Consider the following 24464-nt stretch of genomic DNA (forward strand, 5'->3'; position numbering starts at 1 on the left):
TGCGAACAATGTTAAAGGGGACACATAAGCCATCACATGTATATACTGTATTAAACAAAGCACATAAAAGGGCACAATCATGCTCTGCCTCCTTGGAACATCAACTAAGTAACATATCAATTTTCTCTAACTCATCTGAGCAGAGACACTCAATCTACTAGTCAGGTACTAGTTACCAATCCCTTGATGCTTCAAAGATTGTGTCTTCATCGTTAAGTTAACTCAAGTTACAACTTGAGTGTTGTGCCTAACTCGAGTCCTCTCCACACACACACAAGCCGTTAATTTGTGCACACTGATGCTTTTAATTCCCGTTGGCTGGCCTGAGAGGAGATGTAAGCTAAGCTTGAGTTAGTCCAACTCAGCAGCTTGCTAAATGACCACACTGCTTCTAATGCTATCCCACAATTCCCCCAGCATTCCCAGAAAGGACAGAAAAAGTTTTCACACAATTCACTGTGAAAGCATTTACAGAGCATCTCATCTTACTGAAGTGCAAAGAAGTATGGGCTTTGCCCACAGAAGGGCCACACACAGCAAGTGCGGTGGCAGTGTGCACACAGCAACTCAAGTGTTATTTTACAGTATGGCTGCTCTCACTGGAGCTAGGCTAACTTGGGAGCAATAACTGGAGTGTAGATAACTCAAATTAACTCTGCAGGAAAGGCAGATCCAATGAAAGGCACAAAACCTTGTACCACGGACAGTGGTTCTCACCCATATACACTATTCCTTCTGAAGCTACCACTTAAAGAATTCAGACATCATTTCACACCAAATGAACAGCATCTACAAGGACACAAACTCCACTTTCATGATTTACTGCAGAAGTTTCTCCTTTTTACAAAGATGTGTTTTTTATTTATCAACCAGATTCTGAATTACCATAACTCCCATGCTCTCTCTTTATTGGCTTGGGGCCCATAATGGCCACAAATATATCCAGACTGCAGTGGGGATTAAAATACCAATGAGATTTCAGCCACCCTGTTAGCAGGTCTTGTGCAGTGCCTTGTCTTACCGAAGAGAAGCGGTTTCAAGCTGAGAGTTTTCATGAAATGGACTTTGTTAGGGACCAGCTCCACCTTTTGCTTATGGCCCACCTGGGGGGAAAAAACAGCAGGAGTTAACATACTACATTCCAGGCACAAATTTTCAGTACTCCCCCCCCCCACTGTGCATCCAACAATCACTACGCAAAAAAGCAGCAGGCTCTGGACTGCATCTATACAGCCATAGCAGGCAGTCAGGAGTCCCTTTCTATACAGTTCATGTGCTACTGCAGCTGGATGTCTGAATTCAATTCTGGGCACCTCATCACTGGATCTGGACAGGTTAGTTCTTGGTTTAAACTCAGCTTAAAGGGGTTAAAAATTCAGCCAAGGTGCAGCTGGGATCAATGGCGTGACACACATTGATAGCAAGGCCCAATTTACCCCAAAGTCGGTAAGAAACAGAGCGGAGAACGGCACCAAGCTGGCAGAGCTCTGACCCCGATCGGCTGTTTCTTGCTAAGTCACCTCAGGTCAAACCTCAGTGAGCCGTGCCACGCCAGGCCGTGCCAAGTCCTTCCAAACCGAGCAATGCTGAGACAGGCTGCCCACCCCAGCGCCACGCTGCCCGTGCCAGCCCATACCATGGGCACCTCCCCGAGCCAGCCTAAGCGGCAGAGGGCCGGGCCGGCCCGCGTCGAGGAGAGCCGTGCCGTGCCGTGCCGAGCCGGTCCAGGCCCAGCCCGCCCACGCCAGCTCCTTGCCTTGATGCCCTCGCGGCGGGGCAGGGCGTCCCCGCGGGGGCCGGGCTCGCTGGGGGGCGGGGGCCCGGGGCCCAGGCCGTCCCCCGCGCTGAGGTGCACGAAGAGCAGCAGCCCCAGCACGTTGAGCACGTAGAGGTGCGCGAACACCATGAGCACCACGAAGTAGGGGCGGGAGCAGATTTGCCGGGGCCGCCCCCCCGGGGGCCCGGGCAGCGGGGGCCCCTCCGCCCGCGCCGCCTCCGCCGCCATCGCCCGGCCCCGCCAGCCCCCGGAGCGCCAACACCGTCACCCCGGCAACCGCCCCGAGGGGGGTGGAACGACAGTGTGATGTCGTCACCACGCACGAGGGGGAGAGCGAGCGTCACAGCACAGACGAGTCACGCTGAGGAGACTGGCCAATGACCATCGTGACCACACAGGGGCGGGGCTGGATGAACTGCCTGACGTCAGCGCATCCAGGACACTTGGTGGAAAGGGCGGTCGGAGCCGCCCTGCGGCCATCTTTGCTGAGGGTAGCCTGGCCTCAGGCCTACTGCGAACAGGGGAACGTGGCGGCCATCTTTGCTGAGGGTAGCCTGGCCTCAGGCCCACTGCGAACAGGGGAACGTGGCGGCCATCTTTGCTGAGGGTAGCCTGGCTTCAGGCCCACTGCGAACTGGAGAACGTGGCGGCCATCTTTGCTGAGGGTAGCGTGGCTTCAGGCCCACTGCGAACAGGGGAACGTGGCGGCCATCTTTGCTGAGGGTAGCGTGGCTTCAGGCCCACTGCGAACAGGGGAACGTGGCGGCCATCTTTGCTGAGGGTAGCCTGGCTTCAGGCCCACTGCGAACAGGGGAACGTGGCGGCCATCTTTGCTGAGGGTAGCCTGGCCTCAGGCCCACTGCGAACAGGGGAACGTGGCGGCCATCTTTGCTGAGGGTAGCCTGGCCTCAGGCCCACTGCGAACAGGGGAACGCGGCGGCCATCTTTGCTGAGGGTAGCCTGGCCTCAGGCCCACGGGGGACGGTGGCGGCCAATTGCCTGAGGCACGGTGCACCTTCATCCCCATTGAGCATAGAGGGGAGCTCGCGGCCACGCGTAGTGAGGGCAAAGACGTGCCTGACGCCAAATGACGGCTCTTTGCCCTGGGGGGCCCGCTGTTGCCATTAGCCATTTTGTCACTAGGGTTAGTGATGTTTTGGTTTCCCTAGTGAGAAAATGCGTCCAAGTGACCAGTGACAAATCTAGCGCCTGTCACTGCCCCTCGCAGTGACATTCAGAGACGTCACCACTTCATTCACCAGCAGCTCAATGTGTTAATACAATCCCGGCCCCGTGTACCCCACGCTCCTGGGCTGGGGCTCCGTCCCGGCCAGTGGCCCCGAGACCCTTCGAGAGCGAGAAGCAGACTGCTCTGCAGCCGTCGCTAACAGCCAGCTGGCTTTTACCTCATGCCGTACAGGCCCATGCACTAAGCTCCAGCAATCCCAGGTTTGCTCCCGCCGCTGACTACCGCGCTCTGTCGGCGTTACACGGTGCCCTCCCTCCTACGTTCTGGTACACACCAAGTCAGTGCCAGTACCCCTCACTGGAGCACGTCCTCGGAAGGAATCGCATTCCAGGGCTTCTAGGGCTGAGATCACTATCATCTGCAGGCGACAAAAAAAGTCTGCGGAGGCTAATTCAATACTTGCTAAAGACAGGTGCACGTTGGAGAGAGCAGCACATTAGCCATTTTTACCCAAATGTTCTTTCTCACTGCTCTGTAGTAGATATCTTTCCCTGCATCATAGGGTGTGCTGGCTAATGATGTGGATAGGGCAGGGGAGGCAGGTTAGCCAGCGAGGACAGCTGCACAGAGGGAAGGTGGGGTGGGATGAAACAGGGCCATGTGCCCCAATGGGGCAGGGGGCACTGTGCCTCCAGGAATGAAGCCCTTTACTCCTTCCCCTGGCTTGGCGTGGGGTTAGCTGCCCAGAAATGAAACCTTGGAAGCAGGGGGAAGGGGTCTGGCTAGCAGATTTTTGTTTTGATATCTACTTTATTGGCTCCCTGCAGCGTCGAGCTCAGGTCAGATGAATGTCCTCTTCCCCCTGGCTCTGGGATCTGCCCTTCACTAACCTGTCGGCTCAAGTCCAGGCTGGCACGAAAGGGAGGTGCGACTGAAATTAACTAACCCGACGACCTGGGCTGGCATGTACAGAGCGCCCTGCCCAATGAGCAGAGGGCACCCGCCTGATGACAGCGTAGTGTTGTAGTTGCTTCTGGTGCGTAAGAGAATGTAGTAAGAAGAGAATGGAATGGATTTGATTAACTCTATTGAGCTGCTTGTGAATGATTTTGTGACTATAGCTACATGCGTGTAAATAAATAAAATTCTCTGAAAATTTTGTTCAGTGAGAGTTTTGACTCTTTTTGAGTGCTTAAACAGCTACATGTAGGGTTTGTCTGGTGACTTCCTGCTATGTTGAATTGGCAGCACTGTTGGTGAGCACTTGCCAGCAGGTGCAGGCCGCCCGGTCGGGGAGCGGGAACACACGGGGCCCAGTCCCCGACCCAGAAAGAGCAGCCGGGTTCAGCGTGGGAGGTGCACATTGACAACATGCATTAATAGCTGTGAAGGGGTAACGCTCAGCCTTGGACTGCTGTCATTAAATGGGGGTCGGACCCCCGCCCCACTGCCACTCCTGGGAGAATCTGAAATTTAAAAAGTTACACTTCTCTTCTGTCCCCTACCCCCAGTTCCATGCAACCGAACATTCAAATAAGTAAAAATCTTAAAATAGTCTCCCTCTTTCCCCTCTCAGTTACAAACAAGGACACCCAAATTCTGCCAGGCCCAGCGGGCAAAGTGCTCATCAGCTCCAGCTGGGACAGCACACCGCTGCAGCATGAAAATTATTGACGAGCTATAGCCTGACCTGACTATATTTCTTTGTCCAGAGGTGGGCACAGAGCCATAAAATGGCATGAAGGCCACCTCAACCAAGCCTTCCCCAGAGCAGCTACAAGGTTGAGTTCTTGGGAGGTTAAGCCTTTTGGACCCCAAAACATGAACTATTTAAAACTAGACAAGCCTTCACACATATGTGCTCCATGTTGAACAGATATTGTAGAAATGCTTATCAGCAGCATAGGCATCAAGCTTCGCAAGCTCGTGTTCTTTTAAAAGTGATCTGTTGTATTATAAGATTTTTTTGTTTTGTTTTTAATTTCAACTTCAAGGAGTTTGATAGTTTTGGTGATTTGAATGAAGCCTGTCGTCTACTATAGGACATAGTTACCTACAACTAGTTCAATATACCAAAACCTTTGGTAATGCTGCTTGTTAATAGTGTATGTTTGGTTTTTAGAATATCTACTAATTAGACAAAAAATATTGGCTATTCTTCATTTAGAGAAAGTCAGCAAAAAGGGGAACAGGATTACTGCATATTCGGAATATCCTCCAATATGCAACAGTCTCATGCTTGTTACTTATAAGAGTTTGTTTAGAAGGTGACACTATTTTACCTAAATTGGACCGAAAATTCAGCACCATGTGTGTTTTTAAAAATCAGGAATTACAATTGGCATGATTCTCTTCCTTTATGCTAATATTTTAATACATCAACCCCAAAGCTGTGCTTTGACTTTTCACATTGCTTTATAGGGGTTATATGGCACTCTTCATCATAGCTGTCAAGAGCTTCAAAGTTCAGACTTCGTTTCTAAAATACCCTTTGCAGTAGGGTAGTATTTTCTCATTTTACAGATGGGAAATGGAGGCAGAGAGATTAAGTGACTTTGCCAAAGTATCACAAAATCAATGGCACAGCCAGGAACACAATCTCCCATGTGCCTTAATCCTAAAACCTTCCTCCCTACCAGCATTTTAGTACTGTTGTAGCACTCCAATTATGATTTGTCTATTAGCTGCTTCATGTGATTCTAACAGCCCATGTCTCACTGCTTGACACATTAATAAGAAGAAAAATTAAGCAGAGGTTTTTCACCTAAAAGCTGATGGAACAAAGACACTGTACACACCTTTAAAATTATAAATTCACAATTTATTTCAAATAAACCACTCCACCTCTGGGAAATATTTCAAGGGCATTTTCCTTTGCCCCTTCCCCTCCAATGCCTATAAAGAAAAGCTAAGAGTGGTGTCAGTTTCTTGGAGAAGACCTCGCCAATGGAACAAGGCAGCCAGGAAACAGCAACACTCTCCATAATACTAAAGCTCCCACAGCAGCAGCTGCTACCTGAAATCCTGGAGAACAATCCAACTGAGGAGATGCAGGTGAGAAAAGGAGTCCCTAGAACAAGTCTCATTTAAAAATAAAGTTCTATTTATCACCTGCTTAAAAAGTCTAAAAGTTTGAATGTGAAATTATAGTACAGAAACCTCCTGCTGTTCCTGTCCCACACAGGTACAGTGAGCAATTCATGTGCGGAGCAGCAGTCATGCAGTTTACATTGTCAGTAAAAAAACCTTTGTATGGTCCGGGAAGTCTGATGACTGTTAGAGATCTGAGTCACCCAGTGCATTAGCATGAGCAAAGCAGAAATAATGAGCATCAGATGCAAGGATGGAGAGAGACGTCAGGCTGACCTAGGAATACCAAAGCAGCTGCAAAAAGAGGAAGGGACAAACACTGCCAGATTACCATGTTACTGGTGCCAGGAAAAATTTGTACCTTTTAGAGTTAATAGCCTGATCCAACTTCTATTCTCAGGCCACCTCACTGACTCAAAAGGGGCTGTGTTCACAAAAGAGAATTTGTCCCTTTACCTTTGATCTTGAGAACACTAATTTCTTTCCTATCAGTCACCTACCTCTCAAACAGCAGCAGCTTATCCTTTTCAGATGCCAGAATGAGCAGGAAATGGGAGATCTCCCCACAGTTTTACCTGTTCCTATACTACAGCTGCACAAATGTTGCCCTGTTTGGGCTCACACCGCAGAGACAATCCCGCCTTGTTTTCTACACAGAGGGTGGAAGCAGGATCTGTTCATGGGAACCAGGAAATTCACAGCCTCCTTTCTGGAAGAGTTTTGGAGAAACAAAACCTTGTTGACAAAGCTTGAGTTTTGTGTACCTCCAAAGAGATGGCTTTCAAAGCAGTCTGTATTTGTACAGATTTCTTAAGTGCTCATCACCAAGGTGTCTGAGCAGTCTGGACTGCGAGTCAACTCTCAGGGTCGTTTGGCAATTGGTTCCTGCCATCTGACCTACACTGCTCCAGGAATGAGGATTTTAAAACACTTTTATGCTTATCCTGGTTCAGAGCTAAATGCTTATGCAATGTAAGTGAGCAGGGAGGAACGGGCACCATCTGGCAGCAAAACTGATTATTTAGGATTAGAAAAGATACCTCCCTACACCTCTCTGGCAAACAGGCCAACTTTCACCCGACTGCAGCTAGCTTAACTAGAACATCAGTTCATATCCTATATTAGTACTTTATGCTTTACACCTTTAAAGCACTGGATAAACATTAACTCTGCACAGTACTGTACAAGCTCTGTCCACAAGATTAGTTCATAGAAGAAGTATCCCTCTCAAACTGAGGGCCCTCTCTTTCCTCCCACCTTCACATGGTTAAAACCTACATACCCAGTTCTGGGGGCTAGAGTCATATAGTGCATGTGTCTCATATAAAAAAAGAGTAGCTTATTTTGTCAAGCAGGAATTAGGAAGACTCCAGTCAGTCTTTCAGCCTGTCAAGTCAAAAAGGGTGAAAATAAGAATATCCTAGTGAGGAATGTGTCAAGGCAACATTCCTCATGAAAATGGCATGGAAGGGGATTCCCTACTTTCACACTAGACTTGGGGATTTCCTCAGCTCAGACACTCAGCTACTCCATTTTTGCCTGCCTACAGCAGATGCACGTACAAGTCCCTGTGTTACATAGGCACTTGTACATGGTTCATCCACCGTCATAAAGTGTTGGCATTTGAGCCACTGTTTTGAAGTGACTTCCTCGTTAAGATGCATTGGGGAGGTCACTTTTTAAAAAAAATTATATTTTACATTAAACATGCCATACAAAAGCTCTGAGAGTCCCAGACAATAATCAGACTTATAATAACCATCCAGCAGCTTTAATACCCATATACACATACATTAACTCCAGCAGTCAGTTTTCAGTCTGGCTTGACGCAGAACAATGTTAGCTCTAGCACTTGGTTTTGAGTGCCTGTCACATTGCCAAGGTGTGTGTCAGGGACCACACTATGCATTACTGTTCCCCCTTGACTTGCAATGCGGCTTAGTCCTGCCTAGGTAAATGGGAGCAAAGTGGTTTGATCATGTTACACTCCATGTATGACCGATCTTTACAAAACGGTACGCATTGAAGTAACATGGCTTGTTCCTAACAAGACCAAGCCTATTTAACACTGTTAGAACAACTGTTCTAACAGTCTCCCAAACACCATAGTTTTGGCAGCATAGAAAACCCCTAAAAACCAACTAAAGCAAAAATCCACATGGAAGACCTTAAATTCACTGAATGCAAAGATCTGAATTACCACTCGGCATATCTCTTATGTTAACCTGATCTCTGCCCTGTAACACCTCCATTTGCTTTGGTTCATGCAGCACAAACTACTGCTGAGAGAAGAGATGCCACACACAGTTGTGCTGATATGTAGCCACCACAGATGCTGTAAGGCGCAAACACAGCAGCAGCCACCCTCTGTGCTCCAGCCACTCTCCTCGTGCAGCCACAGGCCAGTGCTACAAAGCACATGTTAGAGGAAAGGGAAATCTAGCTGGGTTATTTCATAACCCTCAGTGCATAAAAGGATTTTGGGACAGAAGCCCATTTAATTTACAAGCAGATTATTAAGGAAAAACACTCCACTGCCAATTTATTTTTAAAAAGGGTTGTGTGTTATTCTAGGGTTTGTTTGTATAATTGTACAACTGTTGAAAATTACATAAATTGTAATGATCTAATACTATTAACAGCCATTCAGAAAAATTCCCTCTCTCAAAAGCCATCTGGCGTAGGAGGAAACATCCCATGAACGATGCCAATCTGAACTCCAGCCTCTAGCCTGGCAGAAATGAAAAGCAGAAAGATAAAAAACAGAAAGGGACTAGATGAGGTGTTTGCACGTGTCTGTTTTGCAAGGGGAGGGGATGGTTTTGTCCTTGGCCGGGTTCTCCCACAGGCAGTGCTCATTTCTCTTGAGGCAGCCACTGTCACCTTGCTTGCTGCTCTCACCCCTGCACCTCACCACCTCCTTCCACCTTATGTGTCATGGAAGTCTTTAAGCAAGGTCCTCCTCCTCTGTTCTGCTATATGCATCTGATTCTCTAAGTCCTGGAACAAAGAACAGCAAGGCAGAACCCCATTAATCTGAACTCCCCAGAGGAAAAGAAAAGGCACTTGTATGGTAGAATGTGAGGCCCAGTCACTGCTTCTCAAGCAAATTAAAGACTGCAGGGACCCTTCCGATTTGATAGTGTATAAAAGGAATGTCCCTCTGAACCCAATTCTCCTTACATTTCCCTTCTTAGAGGGTTTCTGATGCTCCCTTCCACCTCCCAAAAGCAAAAAAACCCCACACACCAGGGTCACTTCGCCTCCAGCATAGGGCTGAATGCATCTTCCTTCAGAGCCTGTCAGCCCTGGTTCAGTCAGCCAGGAGTCATTGCTGGAGAGCAGCAAAGTTCTCCCCCCATCCCCCCAACCAGGAAGCAAGCATCTGCAGGCCAAGTGAACAGAAGGCCAGACTCAAAGCTAATCTGATTGCCTTCACCTGCCTGCCAAGCTGGCCTGGGCGCTTTTGTGCAGGTACTAAGCCACCTGTAAGTGAAGGGCTGCCCAGCAGCCGCAGGGGAACAGATAACTTACCCCTCTGTCATAGCTGTCCGCTCGTTCCACTTTCCAGGAGAGGTTTTCTATTTCAGCTTCCAGCTGAGCCTGCTGGTATTCAAACTGATCAACAGTACGGACAATTAGAGAAGCCAATCTACCCCGAGCAGCTTTATGCCACCAAACAGGTGTGGCGAGAGGAAGCACACACCCCTAGGGTCCTTCCTCTCCGCAACAGGTTTGGGGGAGCAAATCTCTGGAATACTTGGGAAAACAATGAGCACTACAATGTGGCATGTCCAGTGACTTCAAAATCCTAAGGAAGATGGATTTTTGTATATTCAACTTTTAATTATTCAAGCATTAGGATATGCCCAACAAGGAGGAAACTGACACCACCAACTGGTGTTTGCAGTCTGGTGAATCTCCATCCCACTTACGGGCTAGAAATGCAGTTTCTGCTCTGTACACACCTTCATGTAAAACAAGGCCCAGCGCTATGGCGTTACCAACAGGGAAACTTTACCCCAGAATCCCAGTCTCAAAACCACTTAGTGTAAATCACGTTGGGCCTACCAAAGCGGCCTCCTTGATAGTAAAGTGATTTAAGTGACTGAGCAGCTGGGTTGGCTCGTAATTAACAACAGGGACTTCAGTCAGTCGTGGAAAGAATAAGGTTCATTTATTTGTCCTTCCCCCACTACAAACTTGGGAAAGAACCAAAAGTCAGCAAATGTCTAGCTGAAGGTTATGTCTACACGGCGCTCAAAGGTGTGTCTGCAGCACAGGTAGACAAACCCCAAGCTAGATTTGATCTCACTAACTCAAATACTAGCAGCAAAGCAAAACTCAAGTCAAACAATAGCGTGTAGAGACCCAGATGTTGGCTTGCCAGCCAGCTCTAGGGCAGCGCACCCTGGCTAGCGCCCTACCATTTGCAGAGAGGTTTACTTCCTCCATTTTTATACAGGTTCCTGAAAGGTTAACGTGCTGCTGTAACTCTCCCATTTCCCAGGAGCTAGGAGCCAGTAAAAACCAACTCAGATTCTAGATGTGTGTGTTTGCTTATGATGTGAATCCTTATGAGGAAAAATAGTTTGACAACTAGTTTGTCATTCACAGTGTAGTACTGTTCTATAGTAAAGTCTGTAAAAATAGGGACGTCTCTGTAACGACAGCCAACAAGAGCTTTGCTGTTAAATCTCTGACGGGGAGTTGGGGGGAGGGTTTGGAGCTGATTATGAAGTTTGAGGATATGTGAGGTTCAATGTCACATACATGTCATTACATGGATTTATTATACACACGCAAACTCTGGGACTGAAGACACAAATCTAGGTGTCTGCTTGGCTTACTATGCTCCCTAGCTAGATGCCAAGAAGTCTGAGCAAACACCTTACCAATTTCTTCCTGGGGCCAGACTCCATGTAGTAGGCATACGGATATGTGTACTGCAGGGTGTAACGACACTACAACAGAAGAGGAAAAGAGTTTTAGACCTTGATGTCGTTAGCACAGCTTATTTCTATGACTAATATAGGGACACATGAGTTGCCAGACCAGTCCACTATAGCAGAGGCCATTATCAGATGCTTCTGAGGAAGGTGCAGGAAACACTTGTCAGGACCAATTATGGAATAACCTGCTCAGAAAGGCATCCTCCTGCTAACGTCAGGCAGTTAGTGTCTGATTCAGGGCATAACATCCTTACAGATCTAACCCCTGAATTGCCTCCCTCTTCAGCGTGCTACTCAGATGGAAGTGTTTTGGTGTGTAGGCTCTCTCCTGTGGATTGAAAGAGCCCAAAACACCCACCTTTGCAAGCAGCTTTGCAGCGTTCTGCAGGTACTGCCAGTCTATCCACGTTCCCAGATTGTTCATCACCCTTTCCTGGATCTTCTCCTGAATTCGCTGGTATGTCTGTGCCTCTAACTGCAAGCTTTTATTGTGGTTCTCCCACTGCAAATGTAGAAGAAAAAGGGCATGAGATCAAAGTACAGATACAAGCTCCAGCAAACAGGAAGTAAGATGGGGCTGGAGTCCAGCAGGATAGAATATGCTGTGGGCAGGAGGACAGCAAGGCAGCACCCCCCACTTGCAAGCCCATGGAAGTTGCGTACACTGTAAGAGGCAGGTGGGAGCAGGGAGCAAATCCAGCCCCTCTGTAGAAATGCCCTATGGTCACATCAGCATCTTGTGAGCGACTAGAAGGAGTAAAATAATGGGAACTTCCCCACTTAAGAGGCCTCTGCCAAGAGATTTAGATTAACCTTTAACATGGGCTTACTGAAAGCTGACACATCTGTGCTATGAAACATCATTGTAAAACATGGCCATTTCCCAGAGTCCCTTGATCTGGAAAGTCAAGATTATTAATTTATTATTATTTTAAGACTAGATTAATGCTATGAATAAGCAGCCGTTGATCGCTGAATTAGGAAACGAGTGCATGCTGACCTCACAGAAAAGTGGCAACCTTGGATCTACAGTGTTTTCTTCTAGCGAATCTGCATTAGACCTGTACAGTTTGACCAGTCCTATTCACGCCTGCTGCAGGGAAAGAGGAGCTCTGACTGTCTCACTGGTTAGTGACAGATTCCAAAAGCCTTTCTTTAAACATGTCTTGACATGAAATTCCCTTAACATTTCATTAAACCACATTATGGAGTTTTGATTTAAACAACCGAGATTTGTTTCTTCTTGGTCCCTACAAATTCACACCGTAAGAACCTTTGGAAAGTTCCCTGGTCCTGTGAGGAAATGGTTGCAGTGATATTGCATGAGTGCAGGGATGGGATTAAATGACCTCTCGAGGTCCCTTCCAGTCCTATGATACCTATCTGCAACAACACAGTAACATCGTGCAGAGGGACACTATATCAAAATTATTATTTTGTGTTATTTGTAGCACCTAGGAGCTCTACTCGTGAATGAGAATCCCATTGTACTAGTTGCTGTGAAAGAAGAGAAAAATGCAGGACATTAAGTTTCCTGATGCCGCAGAAAATCAGAAGCAATCTCACATGGTTTGCTTCAATGGAGAACAAAAGTTAACAGCTTGGTAGGACTTGTTGGGCAGAATTTTGAGTCTGAAGGAACAAAGACGACCTAAACTGGGACTCCAGAAGCTACTTCATCTGTACCGAATCCTTTGTTTGTGTGTTTCTTACACCGACATTGCACCAGGCAGGGACATTAAAAGGCTACAGCAGCTCTGGCCAAAGAGATGTGTCCTACCCGCTCAAAATAGAACAAGTACTTCTTAAGGGCCTCCCTGGCCTGTGCTTGCTGACTCTGGTTTACAATATCAGGATTCTCTTTGTACCGACTGCATTCATAGTACTCGCTACCGTGGGTCTTCCAGTCCCCCAGACACATCCAGCAGAAGTCTGCAGAGAACAAGGCACAATCACTGTGATGCATAGAAAAAATGAGTTTCCAGAAACCAAGTTACAGAGAAACAGTCCCTCTGTTTCAGGGGCTTCCTTTAGCCAAGCAGCATGTAAAGTTTATTTGTGCCATCTTGCCCAGGGAGAAACAGAATACAGCTTGTGGGCCAAATACAACCCCATCTTGGGGGTCTATAGCTAAATATGCAGCTTGTGGAGTAACACTTCCAGCATGCTCCAAGGGGACACTGCCTGGATCCACAAGGAGTGTTGGAAACTGGGACCTGTAGTCTCCGCAGGCTGCACCTCATAGTTAAAGAAAAGGGCAGCTGCAGTCCTACTAGCTAGTGAGCTGCAGTTCTCTCACTACTGGCAAGTTGCCAGCATGGGTCTCTGCTGGATCAGATTGGAAGGATCCTAATCTGATCCAACAGTGAACAAACCCACACAGACAATCCACTTTCCATTGTCACGGGTGCACACTGGGTGGTGTTGGTGACTTGTGATACACAAGTCAGACTAGATGATCTGATGGTCCCTTCTGGCCTTAAATTCTGTGACTCTAAGACACCTATCCATATCCAGTGGTTTAGGAGAGAGCTTCAGACCAGAAATCCCTGAGGACAAGCCTACACTTGAAACACTGCATTGGCACAACTGTGCTGCTGTAGCACTTCAGTGGAGACACTCCTACGTTGAAGGCAGAGAGCTCTCCCGGCAACCTAGTTAATCCACCTCTGCAAGAGGTGGTAGCTATGTCACGGGGAGAAATCTCTCCTGCTGACACAGCGCTGTCTACACAAGGGATTGCGTTGGTATACCTATGGTGCTTGGGGTGTGGGGTTTTCACATCCGAGCCCCGTAGTTATACAGATATACGCTTGTAGCGTAGACCTGACCTGAGTGGGAGGACGTAGGTAAAAGCTAAGGAGAAAAAGCAGAGCAACGGCTAAACCCACAAAACAGAAGTGCCTGGTTTTAGAGCTGGGATACTTGCAGTGTTCTGTCAGGAAGGAGAAAAGAGGAGGTTAAACAGCTGCTGTACGAATCACTTCTGGAAGGCTTACCTTTCCCATTCAGTGGGGTGGAAATCTGTTAAGTCCACCCAAGGGCTAGCTTGCTCTCTTTCGAGTTTCAATCACTGCGGTATCTAGAAACTTGTTGCTCACCTACTCCTGATACCACAGCATCCCACCAAGTCACTATCATTCCTGCTGACCTTCTAGCAGCAAAGGAAGTGAACTGGGAGGGGTAGATTCTAAATGTTTTCTGAAGTGGGTTATCTTCCTCAGCCTCCCTACTGGCTGGTAGCAGAGTTGCAACATGGGAGCCCCAGCAACAGGTAGTCTCACTCACTTGCCTGGGGTTAGAGAAATTTAGTATCCCACAAAAGCCATTTGCTTTGCATTCCTGATATTTTTCAGGGCTTTAATAAGGGCTGAGGACAGCCAGGCTGCTTCTTGCATGGGAGTGGACTGAGGAGCAATCAAGCAGATAAGGTTATAGAGATCAACAACAGACCTACACCTGCTTCTGTCGCTTGGTCTATGCAGGGCCTCATTTTGTCCATCAGTGAACATAAAGGCTAAGTCTAGTTTGACATAAAGGCTCAGAGAGTTCCATTACAATGCAAGTGGTTTCAGCCGGTGGGGCAGAAATCAATGTACAGAACAAGAACTACATCAGGAAAGCTTTTAAATACCAGAGCACATTTCTGAGGAGCATCAATCTCATGACAGAAAAGGAGGTGACGACCTTTTTACAGCATTAAATCTAAATGAAGAATCAGAAACCAGTTAAGAACGTAGCAAGTGAAACAATAAGCCTTTATCACCAAGTTAGATGTGTAATTAGAATCCTCTTCATATTTGTACTGGGAATGGTTAACTGGCTATTTAAGACAACAAAATTTACGACTGGGGTAATAAAGGAATATTCCCTTTCCCCAACGGATTCCAGATACTGCTACTTACCGTGCTTGCATTTGGAGCATTGCTGGAAAAGAAGGAAAGAGGAGGCATTAGCAGTCTGCAAAAGGACAGAAAGGTTTCAGCTAAGGACAAGGAAGATCTGAAGTATTCAGGGAATTGCTCACCATGTGATTGCAGCCTCCATTCTTTTCAATGCAGATATTGCACTTGGGACACTGGGAAAACCAGAAGCATTCATTAGATCCAGCTGTTCTCTAATACTCCTTAAGAACACAGTTCCGGCTTTATTATTACACATACGCTATTCCTGTCAAACCATTTTAAAGCAGGATGAAGGGGGGATGGATGGATGACTCAGGGCATCAACAACAGATCGGTGGTTTGAGATAACAGCTCCAAGAAGTGAGGTCATTATTCTTAGCAATACCACTTGTGAATCAAAGTTCACTCTCAATAGTTACCATTAACTGGCGGGTCAGGTTTAGCAATTCAACCAGTTTACATAGAAAGACAGTACTGGCCATAGTGACTCAAACCCTAGGACCATCTAGTTCTGTATCCTGCCTTCAGTAGTAGCGATGGGTGACTGCTTCAGAGGAAGTACAAAGCCACCATACACCCGCCTGACTATACAATGCTTTACCTAGGTTTCTTTGTTCCACAGGTAATCGGTTGATATTCTGCACAATTTGACTGGTACTATATTTTCTTGGTTTGAACAGCTATAGGAAGTAATCCAGCTTTGCCAGTTTGAATCTGAAGACACCAAGTCATATCACAGTCCAGAATTATTACTACCAATCTGGATTAGACTGTGGTTTCTGACCTAGAAGCTAAGGGCACTGAATCCATAACCATTTTCCTGAACCATAAAGTCCTAAATTAAATCCAGTTATAATGAATTCTACAAGTTCACCATATGCTGCATAAATAGCTTCTTTTCTCGAGTCTAAATCTGTTGCCTTTAAATTAATCAAGTGCTCAGAAAACCAAAGTTACGGACAAAGACCTTTTAAGTCATGGAGTCCCTCTGGCTCCCCTAGCCAGAACAGGACTAGGCCTTCCAATAGGCATATTCCTTTTCATACCGCCCTGCATATCTGTGCATCCCCCACTTCAGGCTAGATAACCCTAGCCTTTGCTTAAAGCCTCATCCTGCAAATGGAAATTGATGCTCAAGGGCTTTTCATTCTCCGAACTCCATGGTTAGAAGCAAAGCTACACACTACTGCAAATGGGGATAGGCTAGATTATCTACCCTTTGTGTATCCGCGCATTCTCCTTTAAAAAAAACAAAAACAAACTGTAGCTGTACACCAGACAAGTGTTTGAGCCAACCACCATGCTGCTTCTCTGCATTAGAGGGCAACATACCCAGCTGCAGAATGATGCTCGCAATGAATTTAGCAGAATGAATACTAGCATATAGAGGGAGCACTTCAGTACTCAGTCCTACACACAGATGGGTTTCCCAGTTTAAAGTGTATTTGCAGGAATAGAGTCAGCCACAGAACCACAGAAATGTAGGACTGGAAGGGACCTCAACAGGTCATCTAGTCCAGTCCTCTGCACTGAGACAGGACTAGGTATTATCTAGAATCTAGACCATCCCTGACAGGTGTTTGTCTAACCTGTTCTTAAAAATCTCCATGACAGACTTTCGACAACATCTCTCAGTAATTTCTTCCAGTGCTTAACCACCCTGACAGTTAGGAAGCTTTTCCTAATACAAAGGACGAATATAGGCAAATAACACAGGAATGCAGAGGCAAGATTAGAAAGACAAAGGCACAAAATGAGCTCAAACTAGCTATGGGAATAAAGGGAAACAAGAAGACTTTTTATCAATACATTAGAAGCAAGAGGAAGACCAAGGACAGGGTAGGCCCACTGCTCAGTGAGGAGGGGGAAACAGTAACGGGAGACTTGGAAATGGCAGAGATGCTTAATGACTTCTTTGTTTCGGTCTTCACTGAGAAGTCTGAAGGAATGTCTAATATAGTGAATGCTTACGGGAAGAGGGTAGGTTTAGAAGATAAAATAAAAAAAGAGCAAGTAAAAAATCACTTAGAAAAGTTAGATGCCTGCAAGTCACCAGGGCCTGATGAAATGCATCCTAGAATACTCAAGGAGTTAATAGAGGAGGTATCTGAGCCTCTAACTATTATCTTTGGGAAATCATGGGAGACGGGGGAGATTCCAGAAGACTGGAAGGGGGCAAATATACTACCCATCTATAAAAAGGGAAATAAAAACAACCCAGGAAACTACAGACCAGTTAGTTTAACTTCTGTGCCAGGGAAGATAATGGAGCAGATAATTAAAGAAATCATCTGCAAACACTTGGAAGGTGGTAAGGTGATAGGGAATAGCCAGCATGGATTTGTAAAGAACAAATCGTGTCAAACTAATCTGATAGCATTCTTTGATAGGATAACGAGCCTTGTGGATAAGGGAGAAGCGGTGGATGTGATATACCTAGACTTTAGTAAGGCATTTGATACGGTCTCGCATGATATTCTTATAGATAAACTAGGAAAGTACAATTTAGATGGGGCTACTATACGGTGGGTGCATAACTGGCTGGATAACCGTACTCAGAGAGTAGTTATTAATGGCTCCCAATCCTGCTGGAAAGGTATAACAAGTGGGGTTCCGCAGGGGTCTGTTTTGGGACCGGCTCTGTTCAATATCTTCATCAACGATTTAGATGTTGGCATAGAAAGTACGCTTATTAAGTTTGCGGACGATACCAAACTGGGAGGGATTGCAACTGCTTTGGAGGACAGGGTCAAAATTCAAAATGATCTGGACAAATTGGAGAAATGGTCTGAGGTAAACAGGATGAAGTTCAATAAAGATAAATGCAAAGTGCTCCACTTAGGAAGGAACAATCAGTTTCACACATACAGAATGGGAGGAGACTATCTAGGAAGGAGTATGGCAGAAAGATCTAGGGGTCATAGTGGACCACAAGCTTAATATGAGTCAACAGTGTGATACTGTTGCAAAAAAAGCAAATGTGATTCTGGGATGCATTAACAGGTGTGTTGTAAACAAGACACGAGAAGTCATTCTTCCGCTTTATTCTGCGCTGGTCAGGCCTCAGCTGGAGTATTGTGTCCAGTTGTGGGCACTGCATTTCAAGAAAGATGTGGAGAAATTGGAGAGGGTCCAGAGAAAAGCAACAAGAATGATTAAAGGTCTTGAGAACATGACCTATGAAGGAAGCCTGAAGGAATTGGGTTTGTTTAGTTTGGAAAAGAGAAGACTGAGAGGGGACATGATAGCAGTTTTCAGGTATCTAAAAGGGTGTCATCAGGAGGAGGGAGAAAACTTGTTCACCTTAGCCTCCAATGATAGAACAAGAAGCAATGGGCTTAAACTGCAGCAAGGGAGATTTAGGTTGGACATTAGGAAAAAGTTCCTAACTGTCAGGGTAGTTAAACACTGGAATAGATTGCCTAGGGAAGTTGTGGAATCTCCATCTCTGGAGATATTTAAGAGTAGGTTAGATAAATGTCTATTAGGGATGGTCTAGACAATATTTGGTCCTGCCATGAGGGCAGGGGACTGGACTCGATGACCTCTCGAGGTCCCTTCCAGTCCTAGAGTCTATGAGTCTATGAATGTCTAACCTAAATTTTCCTTGCTGCAATTTAAGCCCATTGCTTCTTGTCCTGCCCTCAGTGGAAGAGGAGAACAATTTAATACCCAACTCTTTACAATGTTTTACAAACTTGAAGAGTTATCCAATTCTCTCTGAGTCTTCTCTTCGCCAGACTAAACAAACCTAATTTTTTCAAACTTCCCTCATAGGTCATGTTTTCTAGACTTTTAATCATTTTTGTTGCTCTTCTCTGGACTTTCTCCAGTTTGTTCACATCTTTCCCAAAGTGTGGTGCCCAGAACTGGACATAATACTCCAATTGAAGCCTTATCATTACTGAGCAGAGTGGAATCATTACTTCGTGTGTCTTACTCACAACACTCCTGCTAACACATCCCAGAATGATGTTCACTTTTTTTGCAACAGTGTTATACTGTTGACTCCTGTTTAGCTTGTGATCCACTGTAACCCCCCAGATCCTTTTCTGCAGTACTTGTTCCTAGGCAGTCATTTCCCACTTTATATTTTAATACTGATTATTCCTTCCTAAGTCCAGTACTTTGCATTTGTCCATAATGATTTTATCCTATTTATTTCAATGCATTTCTCCAGTTTGTCAAGAACATTTTGAATTCTAATCCTGTCCTCCAAAATGCTTGCAAACTCTACCAGCTTGGCATCATCCACAAGCTTTATAAGTGTAGTTTCTATGCTATTCTCCAAATTATTTTTGAAGATATTGAATAGAACCAGACCCAGGCCAGATCCCTTTAGGACCCCACTTGATATGCCCTTCTTGCTTGTGTGAACCACAGATAACTACTCTCTGAGTACAATTCTCCAACCAGTTGTGCATCCACCTTACAAGAGCTTCATCTAGGCTATACTTCCCTAGTGTGCTTAAGAGAAAGTCATGTGAGATAGTATCAAAAGCCTTATTAAAGTCAAGATATATCACATCTACTGCTTCCCTCTCCATCCACCAGGATTATTATCCTGTCAAAAAGCATTTTAGGCTGGTTTGACATATGTTGTGACAAATCCATGTTGACTGTTACTTATCACCTTATCTTCTAGGTGCTTATAGAACGATTGTTCCAGTCCAGATTTGCTCCATTCCCTTTCTGGGTACCAAAGTTAAGCTGACTCGTCTACTGTTTCCTGGGTAGTCCTTATTCCCCTTTTTATAGATAGACACTATACACGCCCTTTTTCAGTCCTCTGGGATCTCTCCCACTCTCGCCATGAGTGAGTTTTCAAAGATCTCTTCAGCCAGTTCCCTACGTATTCTAGAACGTATTTTCGCAAGCTCTGCCAACTCGAAGACATCCAACCTGTCTAAGCTTTGTGTCCACTAGCACTTTTGTTGGCATGAGTTTCACCGACAAAAGAGCTCTCTCCCACCAGCATACAGCGGCTACACAGGAGGCCTTACAGCAACGCAGCTGCAGTGGTACAGCTGTACCGCTGTAAGGTCTGTAGTTTAGACATAGCCTAAGTGATTTTTAATTTGTTCTTTCCCAAATCAGCCGCAGCTCCTGCCTCATTTACACGGATGTTCATTAGGTTAGTCATGCTATCACTGTGAACCTTTCTGGTGAAAACTGAAACAAAACAGGCATTTAACACTTCAGCCATTGCTGCGTTTTCTGTTATGGTCTTTCCTTCCTCATTGAGTAATGGGGCTTACTTTGTTCTTGGTCTTTCGTCTGGTGTGTTTGTAAAATGTTTTCTTGTACCCTCTATGTCCCTAGCTATTTTAATTTCACTTTGTGCCTTGGCCTTTCTAATTCTGCCCCTACACGCTTGTGGGTTTCGTTATACTCATCCTTTGTAATTTGACCTAGTTTCTACTTTCTGTACAACTCTTTTTTTGAATTTCATGTCACTGAAGATCTCCTGGCTAAGACAGCGTGGCCTCTTACCATACCTCCTTTCTTTCCTACGCATTAGGGTAGTTTGCTCCTGTGCACTTAATAGCGCCTCGCTAAAAACTGCCAACTCTCCTGAACCCTTGTTTCGCTTACACTTGCTTCCCACAGGATATTACCTTCAGTATTTGCCGAGTTTGCTAAAGTTCACCTCCTTGAAGTCCATTGTCTTTATTCTGCTGTTTTCCCCCTTGTCATTCCCTTAGACTCTTGATCGCTATCATTTCCTGATCGCTTTTATCCAAGCTGCCTTCCACCTTCAAATTCTCAACCAGTTCCTCCCTGTTTGTTAGAATCAAATCTCCCCTAGTCACTTCCTCTACCTCCTGTAATAATCTGTCTCCAATGTATTTCAAGAATTTGTTGGATAATTCGTCCCCTGTATTATTTTCCCAACAGATGTGCAGGTAGTTGAAATCCTCCATCACTACTAAGCCCTGAGCTACTCCTTTTATCCTCAACTCTCTCAACCTCAGTTCAAGCGTATCTATCTGATAGACACAGCAACACCTCTTCCCTGTTCTCCTTGCCTGTCCTTCCTGAACAAGCTGTATCTTTCTATACCAGCATTCCAGTCATGTGAATTGTCCCACCAAGTCTCTGTGATACCAATGATGTCATAACTGTGAATATTAAGTAGTATTTCCAGTTCTTCCTGTTTATTCCCCATACTTCTTGCATTAGTGTATAGACATCTAAGATGGTCATTAGATTTCAAGGTATTCAAGATCTTTGCACCAAAACCCCAAGTGGGAATTTACTAACATTATTAAAAAAGCAGCATAAAGTGCTACAATTGCACGGAATTGCCCCTCCCTTCTCAGTAGGACTAGATGCCTGAAAGGAATGTTGACATGCTCTCCCTTACATCTTTAGTGTGAGCACTGATGTAGTTGGCTGTTTCAGAGTCGTCTGCACACTTGGTGAGCCATTTCCGGATGGTGGCACAGTCTGTGGGTGCGTGGTACATCTGCCGACACTTGAAACTTAACAGGAAAAGAAAGAAATACCAGTGTTCAGGGGAGTTAATACATTGTATTAATAACCAAGAAGTCAGTCTTTCCTCATGACCAGGATCTGGATGGGAAACAGGTGTGAGGAGACAAGCAGTTCGTTCCTAAATACCACAATGAGAGGGGCTGGGTTCAACCTTTAGAACTCCCGCCAGGTCCTTCTGGGAATGATCACTTCCTTCTCCTGAAACTCTTAACATATCACTACCTTTCTTCTGAATGGAAGTGAATACAGGGCTCCCTCTCAGACAAGTGAGCGTCTGGCTGTCTGATGAACAGCCATCATCTTTTCCCTGGAGCCCCAGCATCACTTTTAAGATAATGGAGCAAGCCTATGTCATCCCAGATAAATTCCAAATACGCTCCTGTTCAGGGTTAATTGCATGCAACTAGTGGGCGGCTTGGTTACTAACCCACGTATATTACTGTCCCTGGACACTCACGATGCAGCTACACCTTTGGAGTAGGGGGTGTCAGAAGATACTCCAGCAGCAACCCTTTCGATATTACTCCTAGTTCTGTTACTCCTCTCCTGGACACTGCAAGCCAGGAAAGCACCATTAGCTTTCCTATCCAGTGGAAGTTTATTCTTATGCTGGGGAGGACCTCACGCACATAGAAGTTTAAAGATATTCTAGCCTTCATATACAGAAATCAACTGACATCTTATCCAAATGCTACACTTTGTTTCTATGCATGTTTAGGAGCATTCATACCATGGAAGCCTGTGTGTGTATTTAGGATATCTGAGTCCCCTGGCTTTATAGTTCTCTGGATATTGGGAATGCACTAGAGACTCTGGGAACAAAGTATACAAATATACAAACACAGGCATCAGACAAGTTCCAGCAGCAGCCATTAAGGCTTCGTACCCAAAATCACTCACCAATGCTTGTATCATAATTTGTAGATTAATCCAAGCTACAGAAGAAACTAGACAAGACTTGTTTACCTTAATTAATAAGAGCTCAATTTTCAGAGGTGCTCAGAACCCACAGCTCCCATTGAGTTCAGCAAGAACTGACCACCACTGAAAGCCGGGCCCGGGCTACACCCTTATTACACAGATGGCTCCAGTTACAAGCAATTCCAGTAATGTGTCTGTGATGCCTCGATACACTAGAACTGTTCTCAAATGAAGTGACCTTAAAGAGAGCATATGCCTGTGCCACATGCTTTCCTCACAGCCTTTAAGCCTTTTACTTCCTTACCAGAAAACTTCATTGCATCGATTGCACTGCACTCGTCGAGCTTTGGGCTCCTGTACCTGTATGACCATGGGGCAGTCTGCACCGGGACACAGCTGCAGCTGGTAATGGCTCTGCAAATACACCGAGTGGCAAGGTAAGCAATTGGTATGGGAGAATATTGATTTCTATTCTTAAGTAGTAAAAGTCATGCCTTTTGTTAATGTGAATCCGTAGTTCTTAGATCTGGAGAAGACAATGGAAAGAGCCACCAGAAGATGCCCAGCCAATCTCTTCTGCATGCGGAGGAGGTTAGTTAGTTATTAAGTGCTTGTTCCAACAAAAGATTTGGAGGCTTTATATTTTGCATTTGTTCAAAGCTGAGGTTGCAGTGGTTAGTCATGAAATGAGGAAATTTGAGATCCCATCCAGAATGTCAGGAGACCATGATGAGAAACTCCAAACTGATCTAGAATCTCACTCTACTTGAACTCCTTCCCCCCCAGCCCCATCTTCCACCCCCCTGCTGCCCCAGGGCACGGACTCTGCTTCTCAATTGTGGCTAGTCTGTCCCCTTCCTGTGACTCCCCACAATTACTGGGGAGAGGGTGTCACTAAAGTACTTCCTTCTCTGTCCAAGTCACTGAGTTACTTCCTCTAAATCTTGTCTTAAACATTCTCGTTCTTGCTAGCTTAGATACGACTCACGAAGCTTTGCAGAGTGAAGGCACGTACAAAGGATGCTGTATAATAGTGACCTGCGCTGCATCGGGATGAGGGGCAAATCTGTAGCTGCCTACAAATATTTCTTGGTCTTGCACCAATATTTAACATTCAGCGTAAGTTTTCCGCTCTAACACTAGAGCACTCTGCTTCAAGATATAGGCCAGGCACCAGCTGCTATCACTGGGATGACATTAGAGGAAAATTTACTCTGACAAATCATTTGAGAACTCTGACAGTTAGCCCTGTACCACAGCATGAGCCACAGACAACATGCCTGTCAGCTACAATCCTGCAGCAGCTGCTGCATCTCCAGCCCCTGAACTCTCTAGAGAGGCATCATCAAGAAGCCCAGACACCAAGATCAATATTTTACAAGTCACTAGTGATTTTGGGTGCCCAGCTTGGGACACTTGACAGCAACATTTCTCAAGTGCTGCCACCAGGGGCTTTTCTTGCAGCCACAGCCTCCTGGGCTGTGACTGGGGGTGGGGAGGAGCAAAGCAGAGGCCCCTCCCACTCCTTGGTGCTCCTGGATGCATCACCTTTGTGATGGTTGCTGGAGCTGCTAGCAGGGGTTTGGTCCTGCCCCACTCTGGAGACACCTTGGGCACAATGCGGGAGCACCAGGCAGCCAGTGAGTTCCCCATCTTCCCAGGGGCTGCGGGGCTCAGGCTTTGGGCTTGAGCTCTGGGGCAGCAGGGCTTCAGGCACGAGTCCCAGGCTCCAGCTGCACGGTGGTGGGCCCCAAGCTCCAGCCGCATGGCTTTGGGCTCTGTCCTCCGGTCACAGGGCTTCAGGCTCCAGCCCCCCTCTGCCTCCCCTGACCTCCCATCCAGGGCTTAATTTATCCCCAGACTTGCCAGGGCTGAGTAATTCTGCTGTGAAAAATAATACTTGTATGTTTGTTAATATCATTTTTCACAACAGACTTACTAGCTAGCAATAAATACATTACAATGATTTGGTTGTGTGTATGTGCATATTTATTTGTTTTTCCTAAAGCTAATTAAATAATTTAGGAAAAAGGGTGAGCAGCCACCAGCAAGAGTTGGTGGCCACACTCTGAGGCCATCAAATAATTTGTCTTGGGAACCCTGCTTTACAGGGTCCTGTTTTGCAAGGGGAG

The 24464-nt window shown here is 45.9% G+C and overlaps 2 protein-coding genes across 6 annotated transcripts in view; both read right to left on the minus strand.

Moving 5' to 3' along the window:
• Positions 1 to 2065, minus strand: part of P4HTM (prolyl 4-hydroxylase, transmembrane) — a 29745-nt gene extending 27680 nt beyond the window's left edge. The window contains exons 1-2 of one of the 3 annotated variants that reach the window (XM_050957478.1): positions 1757 to 2065; positions 1022 to 1103 (exon numbers count right to left, since the gene is read on the minus strand). In XM_050957478.1, coding sequence (XP_050813435.1) covers positions 1022 to 1103; positions 1757 to 2005 — 331 coding nt within the window. In that variant the 5' untranslated portion in view covers positions 2006 to 2065. The other 2 variants (XM_050957479.1, XM_050957480.1) reach the window with 2 other exon arrangements.
• A 3700-nt stretch (positions 2066 to 5765) lies between these two features.
• Positions 5766 to 24464, minus strand: part of ARIH2 (ariadne RBR E3 ubiquitin protein ligase 2) — a 49756-nt gene continuing 31057 nt past the window's right edge. For 2 of the 3 annotated variants that reach the window (XM_050957474.1, XM_050957473.1), the window contains 9 exons: positions 22637 to 22746; positions 21281 to 21398; positions 15036 to 15086; positions 14914 to 14935; positions 12789 to 12940; positions 11367 to 11510; positions 10952 to 11020; positions 9591 to 9674; positions 5766 to 9056 (listed from right to left, as the gene is read on the minus strand). In XM_050957474.1, the coding sequence (XP_050813431.1) occupies positions 8985 to 9056; positions 9591 to 9674; positions 10952 to 11020; positions 11367 to 11510; positions 12789 to 12940; positions 14914 to 14935; positions 15036 to 15086; positions 21281 to 21398; positions 22637 to 22746 (822 nt within the window). In that variant the 3' untranslated portion in view covers positions 5766 to 8984. The remainder of the gene's footprint in view (positions 9057 to 9590; positions 9675 to 10951; positions 11021 to 11366; positions 11511 to 12788; positions 12941 to 14913; positions 14936 to 15035; positions 15087 to 21280; positions 21399 to 22636; positions 22747 to 24464) is intronic. The other variant, XM_050957475.1, reaches the window with a different exon arrangement.

The sequence above is a fragment of the Gopherus flavomarginatus genome, chromosome 6, assembly GCF_025201925.1.
Source record: "Gopherus flavomarginatus isolate rGopFla2 chromosome 6, rGopFla2.mat.asm, whole genome shotgun sequence".
Classification (NCBI taxonomy): Eukaryota; Metazoa; Chordata; order Testudines; family Testudinidae; genus Gopherus; species Gopherus flavomarginatus.